The sequence below is a fragment of the Penicillium digitatum genome, chromosome 3 (assembly GCF_016767815.1).
Source record: "Penicillium digitatum chromosome 3, complete sequence".
Taxonomy (NCBI): Eukaryota; Fungi; Ascomycota; class Eurotiomycetes; order Eurotiales; family Aspergillaceae; genus Penicillium; species Penicillium digitatum.
The window spans coordinates 4,097,771-4,123,518 of record NC_089386.1 but is presented as its reverse complement, the minus strand read 5'-3'; the positions used below and the strand labels follow the sequence as shown (position 1 = coordinate 4,123,518).

General features: G+C 49.1%; 7 protein-coding genes across 7 annotated transcripts; 5 read left to right on the top strand and 2 right to left on the bottom strand.

The window, feature by feature from the left end:
- Window positions 1-196: 196 nt before the first annotated feature.
- Pdw03_9003 (Prolyl 4-hydroxylase) lies at window positions 197-1,816 on the top strand (the record flags this gene model as incomplete). The annotated part of the gene is made up of 4 exons (XM_066102117.1): window positions 197-351; window positions 411-592; window positions 645-1,386; window positions 1,453-1,816. 4 exons carry the CDS (start codon window positions 197-199, stop codon window positions 1,814-1,816), a joined length of 1,443 nt encoding a protein of 480 aa, XP_065957200.1.
- A 3,528-nt stretch (window positions 1,817-5,344) lies between these two features.
- On the bottom strand, window positions 5,345-10,915 carry Pdw03_9002 (uncharacterized protein; the record flags this gene model as incomplete). The annotated part of the gene is made up of 5 exons (XM_066102116.1): window positions 5,345-5,903; window positions 6,177-7,096; window positions 7,505-8,245; window positions 8,621-8,748; window positions 8,827-10,915. 5 exons carry the CDS (start codon window positions 10,913-10,915, stop codon window positions 5,345-5,347), a joined length of 4,437 nt encoding a protein of 1,478 aa, XP_065957199.1.
- Window positions 10,916-12,947: 2,032 nt separating this feature from the next.
- On the bottom strand, window positions 12,948-13,523 carry Pdw03_9001 (Putative glutathione-dependent formaldehyde-activating enzyme; the record flags this gene model as incomplete). Its single annotated transcript, XM_014679048.1, has 1 exon — window positions 12,948-13,523. One exon carries the CDS (start codon window positions 13,521-13,523, stop codon window positions 12,948-12,950), a length of 576 nt encoding a protein of 191 aa, XP_014534534.1.
- A 1,142-nt stretch (window positions 13,524-14,665) lies between these two features.
- Pdw03_9000 (putative RNA-directed DNA polymerase from transposon X-element) lies at window positions 14,666-15,244 on the top strand (the record flags this gene model as incomplete). Its single annotated transcript, XM_066102115.1, has 1 exon — window positions 14,666-15,244. The coding sequence occupies one exon, from the start codon at window positions 14,666-14,668 to the stop codon at window positions 15,242-15,244; it is 579 nt and encodes a 192-aa protein (XP_065957198.1).
- Window positions 15,245-18,514: 3,270 nt separating this feature from the next.
- Pdw03_8999 (Fatty-acyl coenzyme A oxidase (Pox1), putative) lies at window positions 18,515-20,762 on the top strand (the record flags this gene model as incomplete). The annotated part of the gene is made up of 4 exons (XM_014679049.1): window positions 18,515-18,880; window positions 18,939-19,312; window positions 19,364-20,030; window positions 20,082-20,762. 4 exons carry the CDS (start codon window positions 18,515-18,517, stop codon window positions 20,760-20,762), a joined length of 2,088 nt encoding a protein of 695 aa, XP_014534535.1.
- A 2,051-nt stretch (window positions 20,763-22,813) lies between these two features.
- Pdw03_8998 (MFS glucose transporter, putative) lies at window positions 22,814-24,632 on the top strand (the record flags this gene model as incomplete). Its single annotated transcript, XM_014679050.1, has 6 exons — window positions 22,814-22,838; window positions 22,891-22,942; window positions 23,004-23,079; window positions 23,134-23,847; window positions 23,918-24,208; window positions 24,255-24,632. The coding sequence occupies 6 exons, from the start codon at window positions 22,814-22,816 to the stop codon at window positions 24,630-24,632; spliced, it is 1,536 nt and encodes a 511-aa protein (XP_014534536.1).
- Window positions 24,633-25,157: 525 nt separating this feature from the next.
- On the top strand, window positions 25,158-25,445 carry Pdw03_8997 (uncharacterized protein; the record flags this gene model as incomplete). Its single annotated transcript, XM_066102114.1, has 1 exon — window positions 25,158-25,445. The coding sequence occupies one exon, from the start codon at window positions 25,158-25,160 to the stop codon at window positions 25,443-25,445; it is 288 nt and encodes a 95-aa protein (XP_065957197.1).
- Between the last annotated feature and the right edge of the window lie 303 nt (window positions 25,446-25,748).

Here is a 25,748-nt window from a genome sequence, read left to right as displayed (position 1 = left end):
CCTAAGCCCTAAGCCCTAAGCCCTAAGCCCTAAGCCCTAAGCCCTAAGCCCTAAGCCCTAAGCCCTAAGCCCTAAGCCCTAAGCCCTAAGCCCTAAGCCCTAAGCCCTAAGCCCTAAGCCCTAAGCCCTAAGCCCTAAGCCCTAAAAAAATTAATAAGCATTGTCAAATTTGGTCCAAATCGGCTGCCGTAGTCACATGATCCAACAAATCCGAGTCACAGACCTCGCCCCAGAGTTTCTGTCGGAATCTTCGGGCAAAAACTCCGTAGACTCGAGAACACCTGAATTGTCCAACCGATATAAAAAACAATGGCCAAGTCCAAAGCACACAAGCGCAAGCGCAACGCACAAGTTGACCTTCCACAAAAGCTTCCCAAGTCAGTCCCAAATCTAACACCGCCTCCCGACAGCGTCCATCTCGAGTCCACACATCTCAATGCCGTCGTCTCAGATGAAGAACTCGACATCACAATCGAGACGCTGATGGCGCTTGCACAATATCCCAGCCTCACAAAGTCGAAGGCGTGCAAGAACCTCCGAGTCGCAGTCTATGACTTCCGCCAGAAATGCACTACAGGCGTCAACACCGCTGGTATGTCGCGTTGTGCCTGCCCAAAGACTAAAACTAATCACGTCTACGATAGAGGGCGCCAACTTGACAGCCCGAATAACCGGAGCATTGGCGGATGAGAAATATGTTGAAGCTAGGATCTTGCTTGCAGAGATGAGGATTCGGGGGGAAGAACCCAAGATCGGAGCCTTGTGTCGCTGGGTACGAGATCTGGATGTTGTCAGCGGCCTCTCGACACAGTCCAAGGGGCAGGTTCATGACAACCCTCGGCGCAGTGTGAAAGAAATGGAAATCTTGGGTGTGCTTGATGCTATCCTGCGCGTCAGCACCCCGGTTGATACCAACACGAACGCCGTTGACTCGACCAATCCCATCGCCTTCCAGTCTACCTGGGACCTCCGCCCCTCGACAACACCACTCCCGGTCTACGCCTCAGTCCTCGACAAATCAATTTTGGAAGAGGCGCCGAAGTCTCCTTCCGCCCTCCGCATTATCGAACAAACCCCTGGCCCGCTCCGCAAACCCCCAAACCACCATCCCGCCATCCTCTATACCACCGCCCCGAACGCCGTCCCACTGGCTCCGGTCGGCCCTCACATAACATACCACAAACATCCTGCTGTGCGAGGCCTCGGCCTCGCTCTCAATGTGCTATCCGCTGCTGAGTGCAAGGCGATCATCGCTGCCGGTGAATCTGTCAATTTCTTGCCGGACGCGCCCCTCCGCGAAGATGGAGACATCAGCATTCTAGCCCACAACTTTTATTGGATCATCGACACCACATTCCACGACACGCTTTGGGCGCGAATTTCCCCGTATGTGCCACCCTCCATCAACGGGCGCAAGGTCCGAGGCATCAATCGTCGCTTCCGTGTGTACAGGTACGTCCCCGGAGCCGAATATCGCTGCCACATTGACGGAGCCTGGCCACCGTCTGGCATTCTCCCGGATGACACATATGTGTATGACGCTTCGCCCGAGGAAAAAAAGCAGAGCTCGATGTACACCTTCCTACTATATCTCAATGATGACTTTGAGGGTGGAGAGACGACATTCTTCATGCCAGCCCCGCGGGAGGGAACGTTAAATGGATACCCGGTGCGACCTGTGATGGGAGCTGTTGCTATATTCCCACATGGGGAGTCGAATGGAGCCTTGTTGCATGAAGGCACAGGGGTCAGGAAGGGGGCAAAATATATCATTCGGACCGACGTAGAGTATGATGTGAAGCCTTCCGAGGAGTGATGATCTAGATACGAGTTGTGTAGAATTGGCCTTTCGCCATTTTAATGGTCTAAATGAGAGCTCTCAGGTGTGCCAAGGTATGTACCTGTTTGAAGATCGCAATGAGAATTGCTAGAATGACTGAAAACCATCCCTTGCGCATCAACGTTTGCTTGAACTCATGACACTGAGCATCTTAATAGAGCAACGGGTACATCATGTAGCGTTAATTGCCCAGTCTATGATAATAAAATCATGCCTAACCCGCAGGTCACCCGCTACGTGGCCAACTTCATGCACCGCACAGGTCTCCTCCAATAGTTCCAGTATATATTTCCTGGGGACAACGACGACGACGAACCAATAGGCCTTACGGCAATGGACCTAGGTGTGGAAGACGATAGGCATTAGCCAGAGTCGACTACTATGCCAATCAACTGGCCCGTGAAACCACAACATCAATTGAAACTGAGGTCAGGGGGGGGGGAATACAAAGAGAGAGAGAGATAGTGTGTGTGTGTGAAGTGGAGGGTGTACTCCATGATGGTTTTATATTTCTTTTGTATGGGATTGGGTTGTGGGTTTTTTATGGTTTACAGGAATGGGCTAATTCCACACCCTTTACGATCAGCACTCTTCGAGACATACAATATGTGATCTTGATTCAGTGTTGCAGACCCTTTGGATGGAAGAAACCCCTGCAAAGTTATACACAACTTGTTAGATTGCAATAGGTTGGTTAATTGAGCTTTGATTGACGGTATTTAATCTAACCAGCCCCAGAAATTTTTTTTTTTCAAAAAATACGGACCCTCGCAAGCGAGGGTCTGCCACCTATTTGTAAAAAATTGTAAGGGCCGGTTACTACTACTCTTTTATCTTTATCTGCAACATCTACAACAGTCTACCCTATAAAGATTCACCACCTCCACAGTGTTGTAGGGAAAACGATCGGCACGCTCGGTTACTGATCATGTGACGAACCCCGCTCAGTTCGATCCCGTACAACATAGTCAGTCTGATACGTGACGTATCAGTCGTCATTGATTAGTTGATCCCTGTAAACATGCTGTAAGGATCTTAATCCGTTACAGCCAAATCCTCTATCTATTCGGCTTCGAACTAGATTACCTAGTCTCTATTATAAATAATTAATCGTAAACCGTTGGCCTATTAATAAAGGAGGTGTCACAGATAAATTTGGTGCGCCACTACATATGTTGGTCCTGGGCATAACTGAGCGAAAACTCTGATGTTACGGTCTTTTGGCCGAGCGGAAGGGAGTGCGCCCAGGCATAAACTTTGTAGAAGTAGTAAGTATTTAGAACTACTTAGGATAAGAGAAATTAGTGAGAAGATTATCTAAGAAAGTAAGAGAATTTGTAATTCTTAAAGCTCGGAATAGCTTCAAAAACTAGGGGGAATAGCGAACCTAGTAGCTTTGTATACAGTTTAAAAATATGGTCGAGTACCTAGAAAAATCCAAGGACCGCTATAATAGCGCGGTCTATATAAATTGCATATTAGATTTAGTCGGCTTTGTCCGTATATATTGGAAAAGGAATGAATTTTGTCATTTGAGTTAGTTAGAGAATTCAGAGTATTTTTTATACCCATCTATTGGTCGTCCTGCACATTGTTGAAAACCATAGATTTCTGTCACATGGGACTAAAGTGAGATATCAGATAGGCCCCCTTGGTATAAATTCTGCTCTGCCCCTTTGTATACGCGCCTTTGGTTTGGTTTTGGTGTTATCTTCAATTCCAGCAAGCAGAGTATAAGACTTACTCATTGAAACATGGGATATGTCAACGCCTTTTTGCTGCAGGGCGTGACAGAGTGCTCTGGAATCAGCAGCTGGAGGGCGATACTGACCACTCAACAGGCGAGCCTGTCCTTTCCAGCAATGATGGAAGTTGATAAATGAAAATTTGAACTGAACCCACCTGATGGGTGTTGGGCTTCGAAATTGTTTCATCTTGATCATTCTCGCTACTGCCATACGGGCTCCTCACATATAAAGATGAGGGCTGAAAGCCACCGGAGTTGTATATGCCAATGTACAAACGAAAAGAGGTATCTGCAGCCTAGAGTTGGTCCAAATAGCCACATGTCTTCTTTCTCTACGGATTTGCCCCAAAGTCGCTTAAATGTAGCTGCAGGGCTTGCGTGCACAACCTTTATCATATTCGCAGCTTTGTGCTCCTTATCGGTGAAATGCTTTGGGTCTTTATTTGAGAGGACGTCATCAGGGCTATGTTTTGCAGATGTTGTTGATGTCGATAATGATGAAGATGATCTTGATGGTGATAAGTTCCAGATGGAATCTGGGTGCACTATGGATTTTCCACTAAACTGAGGTACACTATCCTCCTTTCTCACAATTCCCTCGAGACTATCTTTAATATGTGCAGCTTTAGTCCAGATTCGTTCAATGTTTTTGGCCCAGCGGAAGAGCGCAGTCTCATCTACCGTCACCATATAATTAGAACGTTCCTTGCAACTGAGATAGCGGATTTGTTCTTTCTTGGTTCTTTCTTCTCAAAATTGTGAGAGCTCTGTGTTTTTTTCGCCACCTTAGTTAGTCCAACCAACAGAAGAAGTTTGCGTTTGGTAATGAACTCCGTCAACACGCAGATCGCTTCCGTGTCGATGTTTGAGATCAATCATTTCAAAAAAGGGTTGAAGACCAATGATCTTTGCCGTAGCTCCCGATGCGATCTCTGTGTCTGTGTTCTGATCGAGTACCCGTGATGGTCCAGTTTCCAAAACGATCGTCACCGCCGACACGCCTAACGACACTTATCGCTCGTTGCCAGTCTCGACGAGATTGATGGAAACTATCATTGCTGGCTGCCACGCAAGGCTCGGGGGTTTATGGAGTGAGTGTCAATGGGTTTCTCAAAAGGCCTAGAAGGGGGAGGAACGTGATTAGATTCGGTCGGTTTCTCGCAAGAGACACACTTACCTTAACCCATCGAATAGAAGCAGCCAACCCAAGTCCGCACAGCTCTCGTCGCGATCGGTAACGACAAAAAACTCTCTAATATCGGTCAGCGAAAATAAACATTCCCAGGATGTGGTAGCCGAACCTGAACCGTCCGCGCGGCCTGTTCCTTATCGATGACATCAGAACGAGTCCAGGTTTCCAAGAGTTCGGTCATGAAGAAGTTGTAGGTTGAAAAGAATTGAAAAGTCAAGAAGTCAACAAATGTGTGATTCATCAAAGTCCAGGTGTACCAGGTAGGTAGGTAGGTAGGTAGATATATTTAACGTCCGGCAGGGAGCAAGCGAAAACTTGCTCCTGCGACCTCCCATGGGGTATTGGGACGTGCAGTGCTATGGTTTCTATAATACAAAGATCTTTCTCCACAGATTGCAGTTCATGCATTCGTAAATGCGAGGGCTGAGTAGCCAGTTGATGACAGCTGTCTCCGACGTGTGAGCCGGCCATCATGGGGGTGAGGGTCCCGGGGGGTCCCGGGGGGTCCAGGTGTGTGGTGATTGGCGGGTGCCAAAAGACTTTGTTGAGGAAACAAATGAAGGAGTTACCTCGTGCAGACCCGCGAGTAGAAGCTTGTGAGCTCCAGTAGTTCAACAAACTGCTTGGGGTCCAGGCTGCGAAGGTAGGCGACTGCCTCTGTCCTGTCGGTTGGAGGTGTCGGGGGGCGTTTTGGCCAGTGTCGGAAAGACCTCTGGGTTTTGTGGCAGAGAGCGAGGTGCTCTGGTGACTTTCGGCGGCCGCATGAGCAGTCGAGTTTGGCGTCTTCGTGGTTGAACTTGCGGTGGTACCAGTCGAAGTCGCCATGCGACGAGCGGAGGGCAAGCCAGCGGTGGAGCGCTGGTCGTCGGAGTTCGAGTTCCGGCAGTGAATCAATCTCGTAGGTGTCTGACCAGCGTCGGTACCACTGGGAGAGTTTTTGAGAGACCGTGTCCCACCAGCGCAAGCGAGCCTCGTTCCGAAGTTCCCGGAAGATGGATCGGATCCCGCTAATCGTGGGTTCGGCTTCCATCCCTATAGCACTACCGCGTAGCGCGCCTTCACCGGCTAAGGTGTCAGCAGCTTCGTTCCCTTCGATCCCAGTGTGCCCAGGGGCCCATCGGAGACTGATATTGTGCTGTTCCATAGCCCGGTGGCAGGCTAAAAATGCCCATTGCGAGGAGTTCGAGGCATTCCCCCTAATACACCAGATAACGGATGTGCTATCAATACAGAGCCAGATTTTCGACCTAGGCGGAGCTACCGCGATTGCCCGTTCGAGCCCTCGCCAGGCTCCGATTGCTTCGGCGTCGAAAACATGAGAGCGTGAGTTGATAGCGCCAGCGCCAGTGTCGATTTGGGTGCCGTTTACCATAAGTACGAAGCCATAGCCTACGTACTTGATGCCCTCCTGCCACTGCTCGGAGCCATCTGAGAAGACGCAGATATCTGTGGGTGGGAGTGATTCCTGCCAGACTTGGAAAGCTTTAGACGCGGTCGCCTTATCTATACCCCCTGTAGGATCTATTCTGCAGCCCGGTGAGTAGTGCGGGGGGGAGAGGGTCGGTCTTGGGACTTCCGGGAGGATGCTCCCAAGTCTCTGGATAATTGTCTTTGCCGGTTGGCGGGTGCCGGTGCCGCGGCCTCGGGTGATCATCGGGGGTCGAATGCGACGGACAAGGGTGTGACCTTTGTGGATGGTGTTAAGCCTTAGAGCGAACCGTAGTTTCGCCTCTTCAAGTGTGGCGTATCCAGACGGGATTCCCGCGTCCCTAAAGAGCGAGGGAGTTGGTGTGGTGCGCCATACAGGGAGGACGCCGCGGATGGCGAGTGCCAGGGTCGACTCGATGACATTGATATGCCAGCCAACACGGGCGCTGACGGTGCCCTTGCTAGCCTGTTTTGCGGGCCTATTCCGGCCGCCATACCAGGCCTCAGTTCCGAACGTTAGGGAGGGTATAACACAGGTGATGACTGCTTTGCGAAGTGAGCTCGCGGGCGGGCCGCAGGTCGTGCGGGCCAGATTGCGGATATGTTGTGCGACAGCGCGTGCCTTGCCCGCCCGGGCGAGAATGTGGCTTCTCCATGTGAGCTTTCTATCGAAAAAGACTCCCAGCCAGCGGAGAGTGGGTGTGTATCCTGGTTTCTTGGCCTGAACGGGGTCGATGGTGAGCCGGTCGTTGACTACAATTGAAGGGGACTCATCCCCTCGATGTCTAGTGATATGGATCATCTCTAGTTTCTCGGGGGCGAAGGCCACTTTATTATATTCTCCCCAGGCAAGAATGCTCTGAACGTCCTTAGCGAGGAGTCTGACATTCTGGGTGAGATCGTGGGAGGCTCGGTATAGAGCTAGGTCGTCGGCATACCCGAAACGGAGCGTTTGGTCCATATTGAGGAGTTCGGCTAGGTAGAGCATATATAGTACTGGTGATAATGGGGAGCCTTGGGGGGTTCCGCAGACCACATCGTACTCAGGGGTGGTTGAGCCTTCCAGCCGGACGCGGGCTTTGCGTCCGGTGAGAAAGCTGTCCACAAGAAGTAGCAGTTCTCGTGGCCAGCCCTGCTCGCCCATGCGCTTGAGAAGTCGTCTCCGGAGGAGGGCATCGAATGCACCCTGGACGTCCATCGTGACTAGGGTGACTTGCTTGTTCTGTGAGAGTGCCATTTCGGCATCGTGGGTGAAGGAGGCGAGCTCATTCGAGGTAGCATTTGCGAAAAGACTGACTAGGATCTCTGGCTGTTCAGCGAGCAACCGAAGAACATTGGAATCAAAGAATGACTTGCTAGCCAGGCTTTCAATGTAAGCTCTGCTAGGATTCTTGATCCGTGTTGATCGTCGTAACTGGCCAGTTTCTGGCTGAATGGGCTGAATGGGTTGAACATAGCTTTGATCTCGACTCCTGTCATCCGGTACCGGATCTAGGCGAGAGAAATTATGTTCAAAAGTTACTTGATCATGCTGTAATGGTGATTGATCATGATCCTCGTCATCTTGCAGAGGATTTTCCTGAGATAGATCAATGGTTGTTTCCAGGGGAATGTCCATATTAACAACCTGTCGGGAAACAGGCTGTGGTTCGACGAGAACCCCTCGCCCACCTGCTTCAAAGTGGGCACCAGTATCCACCCTTTGTTCCACCACACACCTGCCAAAACTGCCCGCCATTTCATCATTTGACCACGCAAGATCTTCTTCAAAGAGCGCGGGATTCGACGGGTCGAGAGCATTCGGAGCCCTCGTTTGATCCTCGGGATCATCTTCGACCGTAGGAGAGGGTGGGGAGGTAGATCGTATGTTAAACGGATTCTCGAGGTGAGGCCGTAGGAAATCGATTGGGATATGACGATCCTGCGAATCATGTTCATGTTCTTGGTTCATGCCTGTAATATTAAGATCATAGGCAGGGTCAGGCAGATTTGCCGGAGAAGGATTCTCATTGAAAATGACGTTCCGTGAACGTTCAATCTTCTTGGTACGGACGTTGTAGACCACATAGTTGTCTCCTTCGTCGTACGCGAGCAGCCTTGCCTCCTCCATGTGAGGATCTAGCTTTGTATTTCGCTTCTCTTTTGGGATGAGAAACCAGCATTGACAACCGAGAGCACGAAGGTTTGAGAGATTTGGCTTCTTGCCGAACAAGGCTTCGTAAGGAGACATGCCAATCTTCGACGCGTAGAGGCGATTCATGGTGTAATTGATTCCACCAAGAAGAAGTCCCCAAAGATATTTTGGAAGCTGATACTCGGCCATAACAGCGACTAACGGCTCAACAAGATGACGATTTTTGATCTCGGCGACACCATTCAGTTGCTTGGTGTAGGGAGGAGTTGGATCCCATACCGTTCCCTTGCTAGCAAGGTAAGCAGCAAGTGGTTTATGCTCTGGAGCATCATCGCCGTAGACCTTCTTGATGACGTAGTTAAACTGAGTCTTCAAATAGGTCTCCAATTGTATGTAGACCTCGGTGACTTGAGATCGTGATTTTAGTAGAAACAGCCATGTAAATCGGGTCGCATCATCCGTAAACGTCACGAAATAATGCTCACCTCCGTGAGACGCGATAGAGATCGGTCCCCAAACGTCTAGATGAATGAACTCGCCAGGCTTTGATCTAATAGATCGTTCTTCGCCAAAAGGTAATGCGTGGCCCTTACCCTTAATGCAAGGAGCACAAGGAAAGGTGACGCCGGCGCCTTTCTTTAGCTTGACGCCGTCAGCAAATATCTCCATCTTTCGTACACGCTCCTCGCCGGCGTGACAAGCTCGACGATGTGCCAGATCGATGGAGATAGGGATGATCTCTCTCTGTGTAGCAAAGACAGAGTTTGGAGAGCCAGTAACAAGATTACAGTCAATCATATGATCAATCTTGTCAATGCCAGCGCAGTTCAACCAGTAATGTTCTCCTTCACAGGTAGCAAAACCCATGGTAGACTCTGGGCCATAGAAATCTTGATGTTTGAATGTCATCATGCCATTCTTTGTCCATGTGCCAATGTCTGCCTTGTCGAGAGCAGACATAGAGATCAAGCTGGAGCGAAGATCTGGCGCAAGCCACACTTTCTGGAGAGTGAGAGGGGCCATTTGTCCTGATGAATCTTGATCCAGCAGGTGTAGGATTACATCTCCATATCCCTCAGTGTAGAAGACATCCCCAGTGGCTGTCGAAACAGGCAATACACACCGTCTAAAGTTGACAAAGACAGATCTGTGGGGAGTCATATGTGTGCTAGTACCGGAATCGATCATCCAGCGGGTAACATCATTGTTGTCGTTAGCCAATAGGCCTTCCTTCGACACAATATGGGAACCATGAACTGCATTTGCCTGGATACCGGCAAAGAGCACATTCGTAAAGAGATTGTTATACCGCGCTAGGGGATCCCCCGATGGAGGGCCTTTTTGCGGTACGGTGGGGTAGGATGCTGGCGCAAAGATTGCATTCGCTCCCTGGCGAGGCTGTTGTTGCGGTAGAGAAAGGATCCGACCTTGGTTGTCAACCTGGCCTATGATTTGGCCTGGTTGAGGGAATGCAACCTGTTGAAAAAGAGGTTGCTGCTGAGGTTGTTGAATGGTAGTGGCGTTTGCCGAATTCTTTAGCAAGGGACACTTGTTGGAGTAATGATTTCCAAGAGTCCCAAGATGTCTGCAAAGGATGACGTTCTCTTCTCTGACGAAGTCGGTCTTCTTCTTCGAGGGTTTGTCCTTGTTGTTATTATTATTCGATGAGTTATTCGAATTGGATTGCTTGTCATTGCCCCCTTTCTTTGTGTCTTTCTTCTTGTCATTGTGCGACGACGACGAGGTTTGAACAGTAGTCGAGTTTGCATTGTAGGAAGGGTTCATAGACCGGTTATGGATGTTTACCTCGAGGAATTCGGCGTAGACTTGGTCCATGAGATTGACATCCTTCTCATCAACCCTAAGGTTCTGGAAAAAGGCATAACACTTGGGGTTTTCATTAATGGCTTTCTTGAACTGGCATAGTACATATACCGAGTTTATCTTGCCATCAATAGATGTGAGATCACGAAGAGTTTCCTGGAACTTGCGTACAAACTCGCTAGCAGTTCCATTCTTAAAGCGAAGATCAGTCCACTTGGTATAGCGGGCGAATGAATGTTGATGGGATGTAACAGCGTACGTCGCACGCAGTTTCTTAAATGAGTCCCGTACATCAGTGTTTTGAGCGATATGAGAAAAAGGCTCTGGAGAAAGAGTGCCTCTTAGTAAGAGATTCGCTCTCGAATTGCACAGATCCCAGTTTGTACATTTCAAGTTATACTCTTTTCGGAGTACAATGTTTGACTCGATGACTTGCTTCACACGATCACGAATTTCAGCAACAGAGATGACAACTGTTGTAGTATGATCACCTGCAAGATCCTGAGCTTCTTCAATAAGAAGATTGCGAACAGCTTCAGGACTGGAGTCCTGATACTCGGGGATCTTTGGGATTGGGATCCCATTAGAAATCATGTATGTGTAGTAACGGTTGTTAGCTGCAAGAGCTATGTAGAGAGCGGTTTCCCAGTCTCTGAAGTTGGATTGTCCCTTCAATTTTGGGACGGCAGATGAGATGTCAATCTCATGGCTGTTGATGGTAAAGTCCTCAATATTGTATGAGGCCTGCATGACGTCTTCTTCCGCACCGATGTGCTCGTCAAGAGAGGTATGTGATTGGCTCGCTACAGCGGGTAGCGAGTGGAATGTGGGGTTCGACGGTCCGATTTTCGGGTTGTCGAGGGTTTTCGGCGACGTGATTTGACGGCGACGAGATAGGATCCACCTACAATGGATGAAGATCCCAAGGGGTAGGCGAGGTGTTAATCTCGTCCAATAGGGTGATGAAAACTCTGGTTTGTGGGGTCAAAACGAGACCACAGAGGTTCCACAGTGGGGTGGTGCGACGCAGTACACCAATGGGAGGAAAACCAGGGTTTCGAGTCTGTACAGTTATGTAGAGGACTCGAAAGCGCGAGGCTCATAACCTGTTAGAGATACTAGAGATCTACGATGAATGTAGATGTAACTGGAAATCTCTTGATGCGTTGAGAGAGAGAGAAACTATCTACATGCTATGACTGAGACTAAGTACTGGGAGCAAACAGTGGTGGTCACGTGACCTTCCAACACACCTGATATCGAAAAATTAAACTTGCCTAGCGTGGATGTTCCAAGGTTGAAATCAGTCAAACAACAAAAGATCTCTTACGAAGGAGCTGGAGGGGTGCATTCCATCTCATGCGTTGTTGGTGTCTTGTGTATAGGTTTATGAGCTATGACAACATAGGCTGTGGGTCTACCGGAAAAGACTGATTCAACACTCTTTGATAAATCAGCATCTGCATGCTCTTTGGGATCAATCCCAACTCGACCTTAGGTTTCGAGTTCTTTCTGCGCAGCACCTATTTAGTTTTTACGCAACTAGCTAGAATGGAACAGGTTAGTTGAAAATGGATTAATTGAAGTACCTCAGCTAGTCTAATTAATAATAGAAGGTACAGTAAGATACAGGATCAACACAATCTTGGACGGAAGACAACATTGAAAAATTCATGTCTTCTTCAGTCATCCTAAAACCCTGCTAATCCATGTTCACTTAAACGTCCATTTGGGATGAGGTAGCCCACGGCAGTAATAGAGAGGCATTAAGTGTAAAAGGGATTCTTCAAAATCTCAGCCAGTGAGAGTCTTCATGCTGGGAAGATCTAGATAGCAAGGTTACTACCTATTGTAGTGGGGGATGTGGTCCTCCACTGCACTACGTATTGGCTTGGCCTTTTTCCATTGCGCAGTTTGATTTTGTAATTATTGCAGCACGGAGGACCCAAGTAACAGAGACCTACTGTTGTTACAATATATGGTTGAAAACAGGGTACGAAGATATTTGGAGAAATTCAAAATTTTGGGATACAACCCAGCAGTCGAAGCTCGGACGGTATTCACACCTCAAGACGGCGAACGCGTCCGTACTAACTCAAAGCATCCTGAGAATCCGCGCCCGGAAACGGCCGAGAAGCTCAAAGCACGCATGTCAGAAAATGGGATCGATCGGAGCCTGTGGAAAAATCCACAGACTTGTCGCCACATGAGGGGAACCACGCAGGAGAATCAATTACCAAGGTTTGAAGTTGTGGTCGAATGGGAACGAGCGTGGGAAGAGACTGAGCATAGGATAAAGAACATGATCAATTCCAGACTGACCATTCAGGTTGAAACGAAGCTACCCTATTTGTTAACGTCAAAATGAACTCAATGGTTTGAAATCCAATGGGGATGATGATGTCGAAGCTGCAGCGGGTAAGGGACTTTCGAAAGGTTTCGATGGTTGAGGGAAGAGAGGAGAATACTTTTTTTTATACTACACGACTGTAGGGAAGCGGTACTTGGAGAGGAGATTTCTCACGAAATCTCTGGAGAGCAAATTGCAGGCCTCAGGCAGGGATGCAAAAGAATGTCTTGTTGATTTTCTTTCTACAGTATATATGGTAGTCTACCTAAGGAGCCAGCGTTCAATGTAACATAGTCCTTGTCAAATGTGTTCCTTTCCACGTTCCTCACCATATTCAAATTCCGAATTGCCAAACTCCGTAACCACCTCTCTGCCAAACTCCACACCTTCTAAGTACATGGAAGAATCATCATGCATTTCACTTTTTTTCGATCACAAATTGGCAAATCTGATGCCGGAATTCTGAGCCGTAAATGTGGAGATCAAATCCATCAACAATGGTGACAGCACGTCGTATGTCTGTAGGCCAACGGCCTTGAATTTGGCTCTCACTTCATCCATTTCTTTGGGGTGGGAACCCTGTTCAATGATGGATGAGACAAAACCGGCGAATTGGGGTTCTTGCCAGCCATTTTCATCGGACAATTCTACGTGCACAAAGTCGAGACCCTTGAAAGGATGATTCTTCTCGATACGCCCGAAGAGGTGCACCCCGCAATCCTTGCAGGCATTGCGTTGAATGGTAGCTTCCTTGTCCACAATGAAAAGTTTCGAGGCATTTGCAGTCACCGAGAGGGCATCTCGGGGAACAACGCCAACAATGGAGAAGAGAGAACCGGATGGCTTCCAACACTTGGAGCAGCCACAGGCGTGGTTATGGGCAATATTGCTACTCAAAGTGATCTCGACCTGGTCGGAGGCGCAGCGACAGTGGAGCTTCCCACCGGAGAAGCTACTAGAGCCTGGTGTGATGCCATTGTCGATGAGAGGGTGGAGAGAGCGCGCCATGATGAGAACTGTAAACCGAACGGGTATTAACTGGGGTCAAAGGAGGAATTTCGAGCAACTGTCGACCCCATTTATATTTAATTCAAGCTCCGACATTAATACGAGATTCCCCTCACATCTCCTCACGAGGGGTAACCGGGCTGTTGTCCCGCAACATATAGGGACGGTGGTGTAGATTGCCAATTGTGGAGGATTTCGGATCCTGAATGAGGAAATAATTTCCTATCGCCTTGTTGCTCTCGGGATCTATACCGATCTTTTTTTTTTTTTTGTGGGGAAAAACAAATTCGTCATCAGGGGTGTTGAATTCTCTTATTCTTATAACTTTGTATCTTGTTTTAAAATCTGCGATGGTCGAATAACCGAGAAGATTTAGCAGACATGTTGAAGATGGTGATGTTTTGCTTGGGTCACTGTAAATCGAGGGCTGACAAAGATAACCTTTCCCTGTCTACGAGCATGGACCTGGCACACCTGTCCCTGTATGGCGCACCACACCAACTCCCTCGCTCTTTAGGGATGCGGGAATCCCGTCTGGATACGCCACACTTGAAGAGGCGAAACTACGGTTCGCTCTAAGGCTTAACACCATCCACAAAGGTCACACCCTTGTCCGTCGCATTCGACCCCCGATGATCACCCGAGGCCGCGGCACCGGCACCCGCCAACCGGCAAAGACAATTATCCAGAGACTTGGGAGCATCCTCCCGGAAGTCCCAAGACCGACCCTCTCCCCCCCGCACTACTCACCGGGCTGCAGAATAGATCCTACAGGGGGTATAGATAAGGCGACCGCGTCTAAAGCTTTCCAAGTCTGGCAGGAATCACTCCCACCCACAGATATCTGCGTCTTCTCAGATGGCTCCGAGCAGTGGCAGGAGGGCATCAAGTACGTAGGCTATGGCTTCGTACTTATGGTAAACGGCACCCAAATCGACACTGGCGCTGGCGCTATCAACTCACGCTCTCATGTTTTCGACGCCGAAGCAATCGGAGCCTGGCGAGGGCTCGAACGGGCAATCGCGGTAGCTCCGCCTAGGTCGAAAATCTGGCTCTGTATTGATAGCACATCCGTTATCTGGTGTATTAGGGGGAATGCCTCGAACTCCTCGCAATGGGCATTTTTAGCCTGCCACCGGGCTATGGAACAGCACAATATCAGTCTCCGATGGGCCCCTGGGCACACTGGGATCGAAGGGAACGAAGCTGCTGACACCTTAGCCGGTGAAGGCGCGCTACGCGGTAGTGCTATAGGGATGGAAGCCGAACCCACGATTAGCGGGATCCGATCCATCTTCCGGGAACTTCGGAACGAGGCTCGCTTGCGCTGGTGGGACACGGTCTCTCAAAAACTCTCCCAGTGGTACCGACGCTGGTCAGACACCTACGAGATTGATTCACTGCCGGAACTCGAACTCCGACGACCAGCGCTCCACCGCTGGCTTGCCCTCCGCTCGTCGCATGGCGACTTCGACTGGTACCACCGCAAGTTCAACCACGAAGACGCCAAACTCGACTGCTCATGCGGCCGCCGAAAGTCACCAGAGCACCTCGCTCTCTGCCACAAAACCCAGAGGTCTTTCCGACACTGGCCAAAACGCCCCCCGACACCTCCAACCGACAGGACAGAGGCAGTCGCCTACCTTCGCAGCCTGGACCCCAAGCAGTTTGTTGAACTACTGGAGCTCACAAGCTTCTACTCGCGGGTCTGCACGAGGTAACTCCTTCATTTGTTTCCTCAACAAAGTCTTTTGGCACCCGCCAATCACCACACACCTGGACCCCCCGGGACCCCCCGGGACCCTCACCCCCATGATGGCCGGCTCACATGTCGGAGACAGCTGTCATCAACTGGCTACTCAGCCCTCGCATTTACGAATGCATGAACTGCAATCTGTGGAGAAAGATCTTTGTATTATAGAAACCATAGCACTGCACGTCCCAATACCCCATGGGAGGTCGCAGGAGCAAGCTTTCGCTTGCTCCCTGCCGGACGTTAAATATATCTACCTACCTACCTACCTCGAATGAGCAGTACGCTGTATCCAAACTGACGCCTAAAGACATAGGCTTTGAACCTAACAGTTGGGAACAAGCTATGTCCTGTGTCGAGAAAGACAAATGGCTAGTCGCTGCTCACAAAGAACTACATCGTCATCTTGTTAACGGCACCTGGAGAGTGATGTCCAGGACTAAGAGCAAGAAGAAACCTCTTACCCTCCGATGGGTGTTCAAAGTTAAGCATGACGGTACCTACAAGGCACGGCTTGTTGCTCGTGGCTTTCGTCAAGATCCCGACTGCTGATATGGCAGCGGATGGACTGACAAAACCCCTTGGCAAAACGCTATTCAAGCGCTGGATCATCCAAATGGGCCTCACGGTCTATAAAAACGCGCTGAATGGATAATTTACGGTTTGCATACTACAAATGGGGGGTTAATGAAGGTCAAAAACTGGTTTTTTACATGGAGAATTGGGGTTGTTTAAACTATGCTGTCGACTAATAGTGCTAGTCGTGGGGGGTGTTGGAAGGTCACGTGACCACCACTGTTTGCTCCCAGTACTTAGTCTCAGTCATAGCATGTAGATAGTTTCTCTCTCTCTCAACGCATCAAGAGATTTCCAGTTACATCTACATTCATCGTAGATCTCTAGTATCTCTAACAAAAGCTTTTCCTCATATGAGGCATAGGAGACGTGCCCATTCTAATTGGCAGTCATGAGCAAGCAAGCCCGAAGAATAGTCATCTCCAGTGTGATCATTCAATCAATCAATCAATCAAAGTTCAATTAACCAGTTGTAGTCTAACTAGTTGCGTATGACTATGTAGGCGCTTCTCTAACCGAAGCAAGAACTCGAGACCTAATGCCGAGCGGGATCGCTCCCAAAGTATATAGATGATGCCGATGTGAAGAGTGCAGAATCAGCCCATTCCCGTAACCCGTTTAACCATTAAACGCAAAACCATGCCCAAACCTATATATAAGAAATTATTTAAAGAACGTAGTGGAGTGCACCCTCCACTTCTATACCTCGCTTCTCTCTACTTCCTCCCCCTGCCTCAGTTTCAGTCAATAGTGACGTTCTTAGTGGCTAGTTCTTTAGTATATTTAAAATCCCTAGCTAAGTTTCTCGCGTCAATCGTGCCAAGCGCCCAACACACCTTCGTGTGTTTGTGCGCCCTATCAGGCCGAAACCTGACCTACCCTCTGCGAGTCAGCTTCTCCTCCAGAGATTTTTGCCTAATGCCTTCCAGTTAGATCACTCCACTGGTTCTGATAGAAGGGAAATTCTAAAGGACTAAAAGTAATCTAATGGATCAAAGAGAAAACTGAACTCGTAGGATAGATTTTCTAAGGAAACTTAAAAATATAAGGGGCAGGAATGTATAGTCCTAGCCCGACGGTAGCACCAACCGCCTCCGAGAGGCGGTTAGTTAACTCCGTCCTAATTACTATTCTATATATAATAAGAGGGACTATTCCAAAAAAATTTTCCTTCCGATAACACCCCCTTTAGGAAATATCGTCGACCTCGACGATTACTTTTTAGTTAGAAATCTTATCCTCCGTATTGACTTTCTTAACATTAGACTTCTGCAAAGCTCGAAAAGCTCGAAAAGCTCGAAACCCGACCCTTTGCAGATACATCAACTGGTGTCCCGTACCTTGTCAGTCCAAAAGACGACGATGACCCCAATGAGATAAAATCTGACATAGATTCCGATTCTGATGATGAAGAAATTGGATTCGTGAACAAAGTGATTGCGTACAAGATCCACCGACGTCTCGGACATGCTGGAAAAGCACGAATTGCCTCCACATTACAACATGCTGAACAGCTAGGTGATGATGAACAATACGGCACGATGAGATCTCGAAGCCAGAGATTAAACAACGACAGATGGTACGTACGCTACCGGTACAGACGCCTACACGATTGACTGTACAGGCACCTGTCACGCCGTCTACAATTCATCTTCCAACAATCTATGGTAGTGCATCTACAATGCCTGAGACACCACAGAAGACAATTGTTCCACCAATGAGACAACGCAAACTCTTTCAAAGTTTTCTTCCTACTGTGGGGGAGGAGCCTATGATGACAGGCGCAAGAATTACTGAGATTACGAACCCTCCTACAGAGAACGTTCCAGATTTCATTAAACAGACGAAAGAAGACCTTGGGAGGAGACTTCAACAGCTGTCTACCCAAGTATCTCAGTTAGCTGAGAGCATGGACGATGTTCGTCGAGATGCTGACAACATTGAGAGATCTGCTAGTAAGGAATCAGATGACTTGACTCCTTCTCCAGAGAGACAGAGAGCAGTTTACGAATACCCGTTCTCGTCTCCAATTCAACAAGCTTCACCAGTTCGACAAGCTAGTGTGTCATGAAAACCAGAATTCGGGGAGTTTGATGGAACATGGTCTATGAGGGGGATGTTGGATGCCTCAGGCATCACATGTAGGATAGACCAACTAGATAGTCTTCCTTCCACTCTCACCTTCTCTCTCTCCCCGTCCATCCAAATTGAATACTGTTTTACCTGCATACACACTAACATTGTATTTGCATCAGTTTTTTACTGTGGCGATACCATATTAAATGACATTTAGGCCGAAAAATGAGTGCCAAGGCAGCCTTTACCTAAAACAGCTAGAGGACTGTGCCAGTAGTGATTCGGGCTGTGCCAACAGTGTTTACCAAAATCAATCAATATTCATGTAAAGAGTACAAAATCTCTGCTCCATGCGTAGTCTCCAAGGGGTCTTCCAGGGGCAGATGGCGACTTCCAAATTTAGAAGTTCCCCGGGCCTCCACTATTTCCTTCTTTGTCAGCTCTTTCGAGCCGAGGCTCTTTCCTCATTGAGACCTCGGCACTTCCAAGCTTCCTTTTCTCTCGCGTCCATAACCTTATCTTTCCCCATTCCATCATCTTTGATCTATCTCAATGCAACCCCCTCCCCTCCTTATCCTTCTTCGCAATGCCAACGCTTCCTCCTAACTGGGTTAAGGCATTAAAGCCCTCAGGCCCGCAAGGATCCGAGCTCCTCCAGCAGGAGCGTGCTCAATCGAATGTCGACGTCGAACGATTATCCGAGTTGCTGCACACTAAGAAAACCTTAGAGCGACGAGCATCCCTCCTGGCTCTTTTGCAGCCCGAAAGAGTATTCGATAAGTCTCAGAATCATACATTGGGTCGCGTGGAGCGGCTCCAGCGGTCGCTGGGCAAAGCGAAGCGTCTCCAGCAACTCGCGGAAGAGCACAAATGGTCAATGGCAGAGTTACACGCGGCCAATGACTTGATCGGTGAACCCACTCCGTATGCTTTGCATGCTAGCATGTTCCTGGTAAGTAGATTGCCTCCCTCGACAAGAATTCAAATTGACCGTTTTGATCGATATCTAGGTGACTCTCCGGGAACAAGGCACCCCCGAGCAGCACAAACTGTTCCTCGAACGCGCAGAAAGATACGAGATTATTGGCTGCTATGCACAAACAGAATTGGGCCACGGATCGAACGTGCGCGGTTTGGAAACTACCGCCACCTGGAACTCCAACGACAAGACATTCACCATCAACTCTCCAACATTGACTGCCTCGAAATGGTGGATTGGATCTCTCGGTCGCACAGCGAATCATGCTGTGGTTATGGCTCAGTTGTTAATTGAAGGCAAGAACTACGGTCCCCACCCATTCGTCGTCCAGGTCCGTGACCTCGAAACTCACCAGCCATTGGATAATGTATATGTGGGCGATATTGGCCCCAAGTTTGGTTACAAGTAGGTATGTTTCCACTCTTTAGCTGGTTTAAGGACTAATGACTACTTCAGCACAATGGATAATGGTTTCCTGCTTTTCAACAACGTCAAAATACCCCATGTCAACATGCTGGCCCGCTTCTGTCAGGTCGACAAAGAGAAGAACCACTATACTAAGCCTGCTATGCCCTCTCTTGTCTTTGGTACCATGACTTGGGTACGCGCCAACATTGTTCTGGATGCCGGAGGTGTTCTGGCTCGCGGTGTCACTATTGCAACCCGGTACTGTGCGGTTCGAAGACAGTTCCAGGATCACGATGCCGATTCACGCGCGGGTGAGACCCAAGTGTTGAACTATAAAATGGTTCAGGTTCGCTTACTCCCGCTTTTGGCATCCATGTATGCCCTTCATTTCACCGGTCGTGGCATGATGCGTCTATATGAGGAGAACCAAAGCCGCATGAAGGCAGCCAGTTCGCCCGACCAAGAGTTGCGGGGCGCTGGTCCTGAACAGCTCCGCGCCGGTGCAAACCTCCTGGCGGATCTGCATGCCACCTCCTGTGGTCTCAAGGCTCTGGCCAGTACCACTGCTGGTGAGGGTCTGGAAATCTGCCGCCGCGCATGTGGTGGTCATGGATATAGCAGCTACAGCGGCATTGGACCTGCATACGCGGACTATCTTCCCACACTGACCTGGGAGGGTGATAACTACATGTTGACCCAGCAGGTTGCACGTTATGTAGGTCACGGTTCTTACTTCCATCCCACTCAAGGCTGACAGTCTCAATAGCTTCTTAAATCTGCCCGTGCCATCCTGGCTGGCAAGCCGACTGGTAACGACACTAGCCAAATCCTTCAAGTTTATCTCGACCGGCGCGACAAGGGAGCTTCATTCGATGTGCTCGATGAAGACAAAGACATTGTGGCTGCCTTTGCATGGCGCACGGCTCATCTGACCTTTGAGGCTCTAAAGCATCGGGATGCCGAACAGCGCTCCTGGAACAGTCTTTTGGTTGACTTCTGGCGCTTGTCTACAGCTCACTCCCAGTACCTGATAGTGAAGAACTTCTACGAAGCGGTCTCTTCCCCCCAACTCTCAGCGGCTTTAGACCCAGAGACCAAGGGCGTTCTGCACCAATTATTCCGACTCTTCTCGCTGCACACTCTGGAGCGCGAAGCCTCTGAGTTCTTCGCTTCCGGTGCGGTGACTGTGCGACAAATTGCACTGACTCGCACTACTGCGGTGTTAAATCTGCTCGATGAAATCCGCCCACACGCTGTCCGATTGGTCGATGCCTGGGCGATTCCAGACTGGCATCTGGACAGCAGCCTCGGTCGCTACGACGGCAAGGTATACGAGGATCTATTCCGTCGCGCAAGCGAGGAGAACCCTGTCAACGATTTGGTGTTTGACCCCTACCCTTGGAACTCGGCTTTGCTCAAGTATGAGCCGGCCAAGAGCAAGCTGTAGACTTTCGGTTTTGCGATACACGTGTTCCTCTGATGTATTTCATACGCGTCTTTGGCTAGTAGTAAGACCATAGAGAGATGAGTTATCTACTAAGATCTCATAAAATGGACGGTCCTTTTGTTCGCGCGCTATTTTTCTGATTTGAGCTATGCTCTAGTGAGGCTTGCTTTTGCAGGTTCATGTATATGGTGATTATGCTATGAAGCAGCAGGTTTTTGCCCGCAAGGCCCAGATCGGACTTCCCATCTCGACGAGCCTATTGCGTAGATTTCACATTCCAAACCGTACATTTAATGGAGCCCATGTTTGGACATCCCACGTTAACGGATTACGTCCTTCCACGACCTTGGTTGGAATAGGAGATTCCAATCAAAGTCCACTTTCTCCAGCTTCCAGAGTCCGGAATGACAGTGGAAGAATGTGCAGGATGAAGCATATCCGAAATCAAACCGATGGGCCACTCCTTTCTAGTCAGATGTGTGAAACTCGATGAACCTGACGCTCCAGCAACTAAGAACTGAAAGTACTGGCCTTCGGGCGCAGGGGATCAAGTCGTGAGAATCACAACTTCACACAACAAAGCTGTTGTCAGAATAACCCTGACATGAAAGAGTAGCGACTACACTGTCTACTCCGGTATAAATGGTGTCTCCGAACCCCCCAGCGTCACAAATGGCGAAAGAAGGGGTGAGTTCAGCCGCCGAGGGGATGTAAATGAGAAATGTGCCACGCATATCAAGACAAGGGGAGCACATGTGTCTAACCATATCATGTCGAATGATGTTAACTTCAACCAGAGTGCGATTGGAAAGTGAAAAAGTGAAAAAGAAAGAGAGAGAAGATTTAGCGTGGATTCCACCCAAGGTGGAGTATCGAAAATCGAAAATACGACGGTCTAATGCAGCTCTACGAATGTGATTTATCCGACCTTTGCCAGCAGCACTCCGTATGCATGCTACACAGGATGATCTCATAGTGGCTCTTTGATTCAGGTTTTAAGCAACTTCGACCTGACAAGCGCGTAGTGTTAAATGATCCGACTCCTTCTGAGCACCGCCATCTCACAGATACCGGTATATCAATTCGGCATGCCAACGTAATGGGCATCTATCCTACAGGCTGAAAGAACGTCATGATGGCACGAACATCTAGGTCCCATGGAGCGCATTCGGAAGGGTTGGAAACAAATAGACTAGGGGTATTCACCTTCAACGTAGATGGATACGTCTAATAGCGAAGGCCTGAAGTAAATAGGTCAAAACTTCAATTTTAAATGTTGACGGGAGTATTTTTGCACAGAAGAAAACATAATCCCCCCCCTCCTCTTCCCTCTCTCTGCCTTTCTCTTCTCTTCTCTTTTCTTCTGCTCCCACTCCTCTCTTCTTTCCCTTTTCAACCCTACTGAGATTTTTCTTTTGTTTCTCCACCGTAAAATAGCCAGATCTAGTGGTCACATGCACTTTCACAAATGCATGCTGGAGCCCATTCCCCGAGGCAGATGGACTAGGCCTTATCTCTACAGGTCGTGCAGCACTATGCCGGGGGGGTTTTTTTTCTCAAGCAGGGTTGTCTGGGGCTATGACGACAGTATGCCGGTCCGTCGCGAGAAATAGGCCGAGCTTTGGGGGGGGGCGGGGAGAAGGTATGATGATAATGGACCAAAGACAAACAGTCTCGGAACAATATCGCCCAAATTACCCGCGTGGAAGATTGGATTGGGAGTCATCTAAAACTGACAATCTCGCGGATAAAAGATGGCTCGGTTAATAACAGAGGCACATCGAAGGCCTCGACTGGTTCTTCGCTGAGCTAGAGGCCAATGATGCCATGTCCACCCCTGACTTTTGTTCCCCGGGTTTCTCCTCGCTCCTCCGCAATTCGTTCCCGTAGATCTTTCCCGCTCCGGGGTCAATACCCCAGTCCCGGAGTCACACAGTGCAACGTTGCGTAGCCCAAAGTTGAACGATGCATTGACCTATCTGCTACCTTATAAAACGCCGTCCCGTAAGCCCAATGCTTCAAAGGACAACCTTTATGGTCCAGCCACAATCATGCATACCATAACGAACATTTACGGTATGTGTGGTCCAGCTGTGAAGCGTTTGTTCATAACGCTGATATTCCATAGTCCTTGCCGCCTTCGGTACAATTGGAGGTGCTCTTTTCGGTTTCGATGTCAGGTGTGTACATTCCACATCCCGTTTCTAAATATGATAGTATGGAAACTGATACAAGCTACAGCTCGATGAGTGCCTGGATTGGCGTCGACACATATACAGATTACTTTGGCTCGCCAGACGCTAATCTTCAAGGCGGAGTACGTGATCTCAAGTCTCCAATCTCTGATTTACGTACTCACCACCCACAATAGATTACAGCATCGATGTCCGCTGGCTCCTTCGCCGGTTCCATTGCAGCCGGTTGGTTATCGGATATTCTTGGTCGTCGCTACGCGTTAATGATTGCCTCTCTTGTGTGGATCGTTGGTGCTATGGTTCAATGCAGTGCACAAAATGTGACGCATTTGGTCGCCGGCCGTGTAGTTAGTGGACTTGCAGTCGGTGTGACCTCCTCACAAACATGCGTCTACTTATCTGAACTGGCGCCCGCTCGCATCCGTGGTCGTGTGGTGGGTATTCAACAATGGGCAATCGAATGGGGTATTTTGATCATGTACTTGATCGCATATGGCTGCGTGGTTGGCGTATCTGGAACGGCTGCCTTTAGGATCTGCTGGGGTGTGCAGGCCGTACCAGGTCTCATTTTGTTTATCGCTCTGTTCTTTTTTCCAGAGTCCCCGCGCTGGCTCGCCTCGAAGGAGCGTTGGGAAGAAGCGTTGGACACATTGGCAATCATTCATGCTAATGGTGATCGCCATGACCCAGTTGTGCAGGCAGCATTTGAAGAAGTTCAAGAGGCTGTGCGTGTGGCGCATGAATCTCAAGACGTCTCATTCCTGGCATTGTTTGGACCTCGTGTTTGGAAGCGCACGATGTGCGGAATGACTGTTCAAATGTGGCAGCAACTTTTGGGCGGTAACGTTGCCATGTATTATGTGGTTTACATCTTTGAAATGGCTGGCATGGTAAGTTTTTTTTTTTTTTGATTTTTTAAAACAAGGCGACCTGGGTGGCTTTTCTGACCATCAACTACAGACTGGGAATACAACGCTGTGGTCCTCTGCAATTCAATATGTCATCTTCTTGGTGACTACAGGTGGCATGCTTCCCTTTATCGATCGCATTGGTCGAAGAAAGCTACTTCTTATCGGGTCTGTCACCTGCATGGTACTGCACTTTATCATTGCTGGTGTCATGGCTAGTAAAGGACACGCGGTTCCAAATGTCAATGGCAATGCCAATCTGACTTGGGAGATCAAGGGCAGTGCAGGAATGACAGTCATCGCATTTTCATACATCTTCACTGGCATCTACGGCCTGACTTGGGTATGTTATATTCAAATTTCTGTCTCACCGCATCTAACATTTACAGGCTCCCACTGGATGGGTTTATGCTGCCGAGGTTTTCCCGCTCAAGTATCGAGCGAAGGGCGTCGGCTTGTCGGCCGCTACCAACTGGATTTTCAATTTTGCTCTGGCTTACTTTATTGCACCAGCCTTCCATAACATTCAGTGGAGGACCTATATCATTTTTGGAGTATTCTGCACTGCCATGACTTTCCACGTGTTCTTCATGTATCCTGAGACTGTGGGCCGGTCTCTCGAAGAGATCGACCTGGTCTTCGAGACGGATGTCAAGCCATGGCGCTCTCACGATATCGCAGATCTCTTTGGGGAAGAGATTGAGCGCCGCAAGGAGTTTGGTGCCAAGATGGAGACCAGTGGTGCAACCCACAAAGAGGTGCTTTGAATAAACGATGGATCATAGCTCCCTAACCACGCATGAACACATGGAGAGCCGTTTATCATATTGCGAATATGCAAATCGAGGTATTTGATCATCCTATCTTGCATGGTCAACATATCCCGCGGCGACACCGTTACCATTTCGGAAACAGTAGGCTTGACGGTGGTGAATTTAGTGCTGATGAACAACTCATCGGTGTCTTCACCTATCAAGCATGCCAGGACCCTCGTTTCTTATGCAGAGAACAAACAGAGAACAAACAGAGAAGGGAAAAATAGGCCACTTTATACACGAGGTCACTGGTCCCTGCTTTCACAGTCAAATGTATTGCGTAATTCTCTTCTGATGTCTCCACTACTCTCTACTCTATCTAGCATAAGGGGCCGAATCCCAGGGAACATTGCAACTTGCCTGGTTAGGAAGCTCAGGCTGTAGCCCAGTTCTAGAATGAACGTATATAGGCCTGCTACATGCAGAGCTTATTGGCTTACAGTTTCTCTCCCAATCATGCTTTTAGGCTTTGCCGTCATGTCCGCCACTCAAGTAATTGGTTGGGTTCATAGGGTTTCTGGACGCGGTATGTATGTCTCCGACGACTGCCTTTCGAGGTACCAGCGCTCCACCGCTGGCTTGCCCTCCGCTCGTCGCATGGCGACTTCGACTGGTACCACCGCAAGTTCAACCACGAAGACGCCAAACTCGACTGCTCATGCGGCCGCCGAAAGTCACCAGAGCACCTCGCTCTCTGCCACAAAACCCAGAGGTCTTTCCGACACTGGCCAAAACGCCCCCCGACACCTCCAACCGACAGGATAGAGGCAGTCGTCTACCTTCGCAGCCTGGACCCCAAGCAGTTTGTTGAACTACTGGAGCTCACAAGCTTCTACTCGCGGGTCTGCACGAGGTAACCCACTCATCTCTATCCTCAACAAAGTCTTTTGGCACGCGCCAATCACACACCTGGACCCCCCGGGACCCTCACCCCCATGATGGCCGGCTCACACGTCGGAGACAGCCGTCACCAACTGGCTACTCAGCCCTCGCATTTACGAATGCATGAACTGCAATCTGTGGAGAAGGATCTTTGTATAATAGAAACCATAGCATTGCACGTCCCAA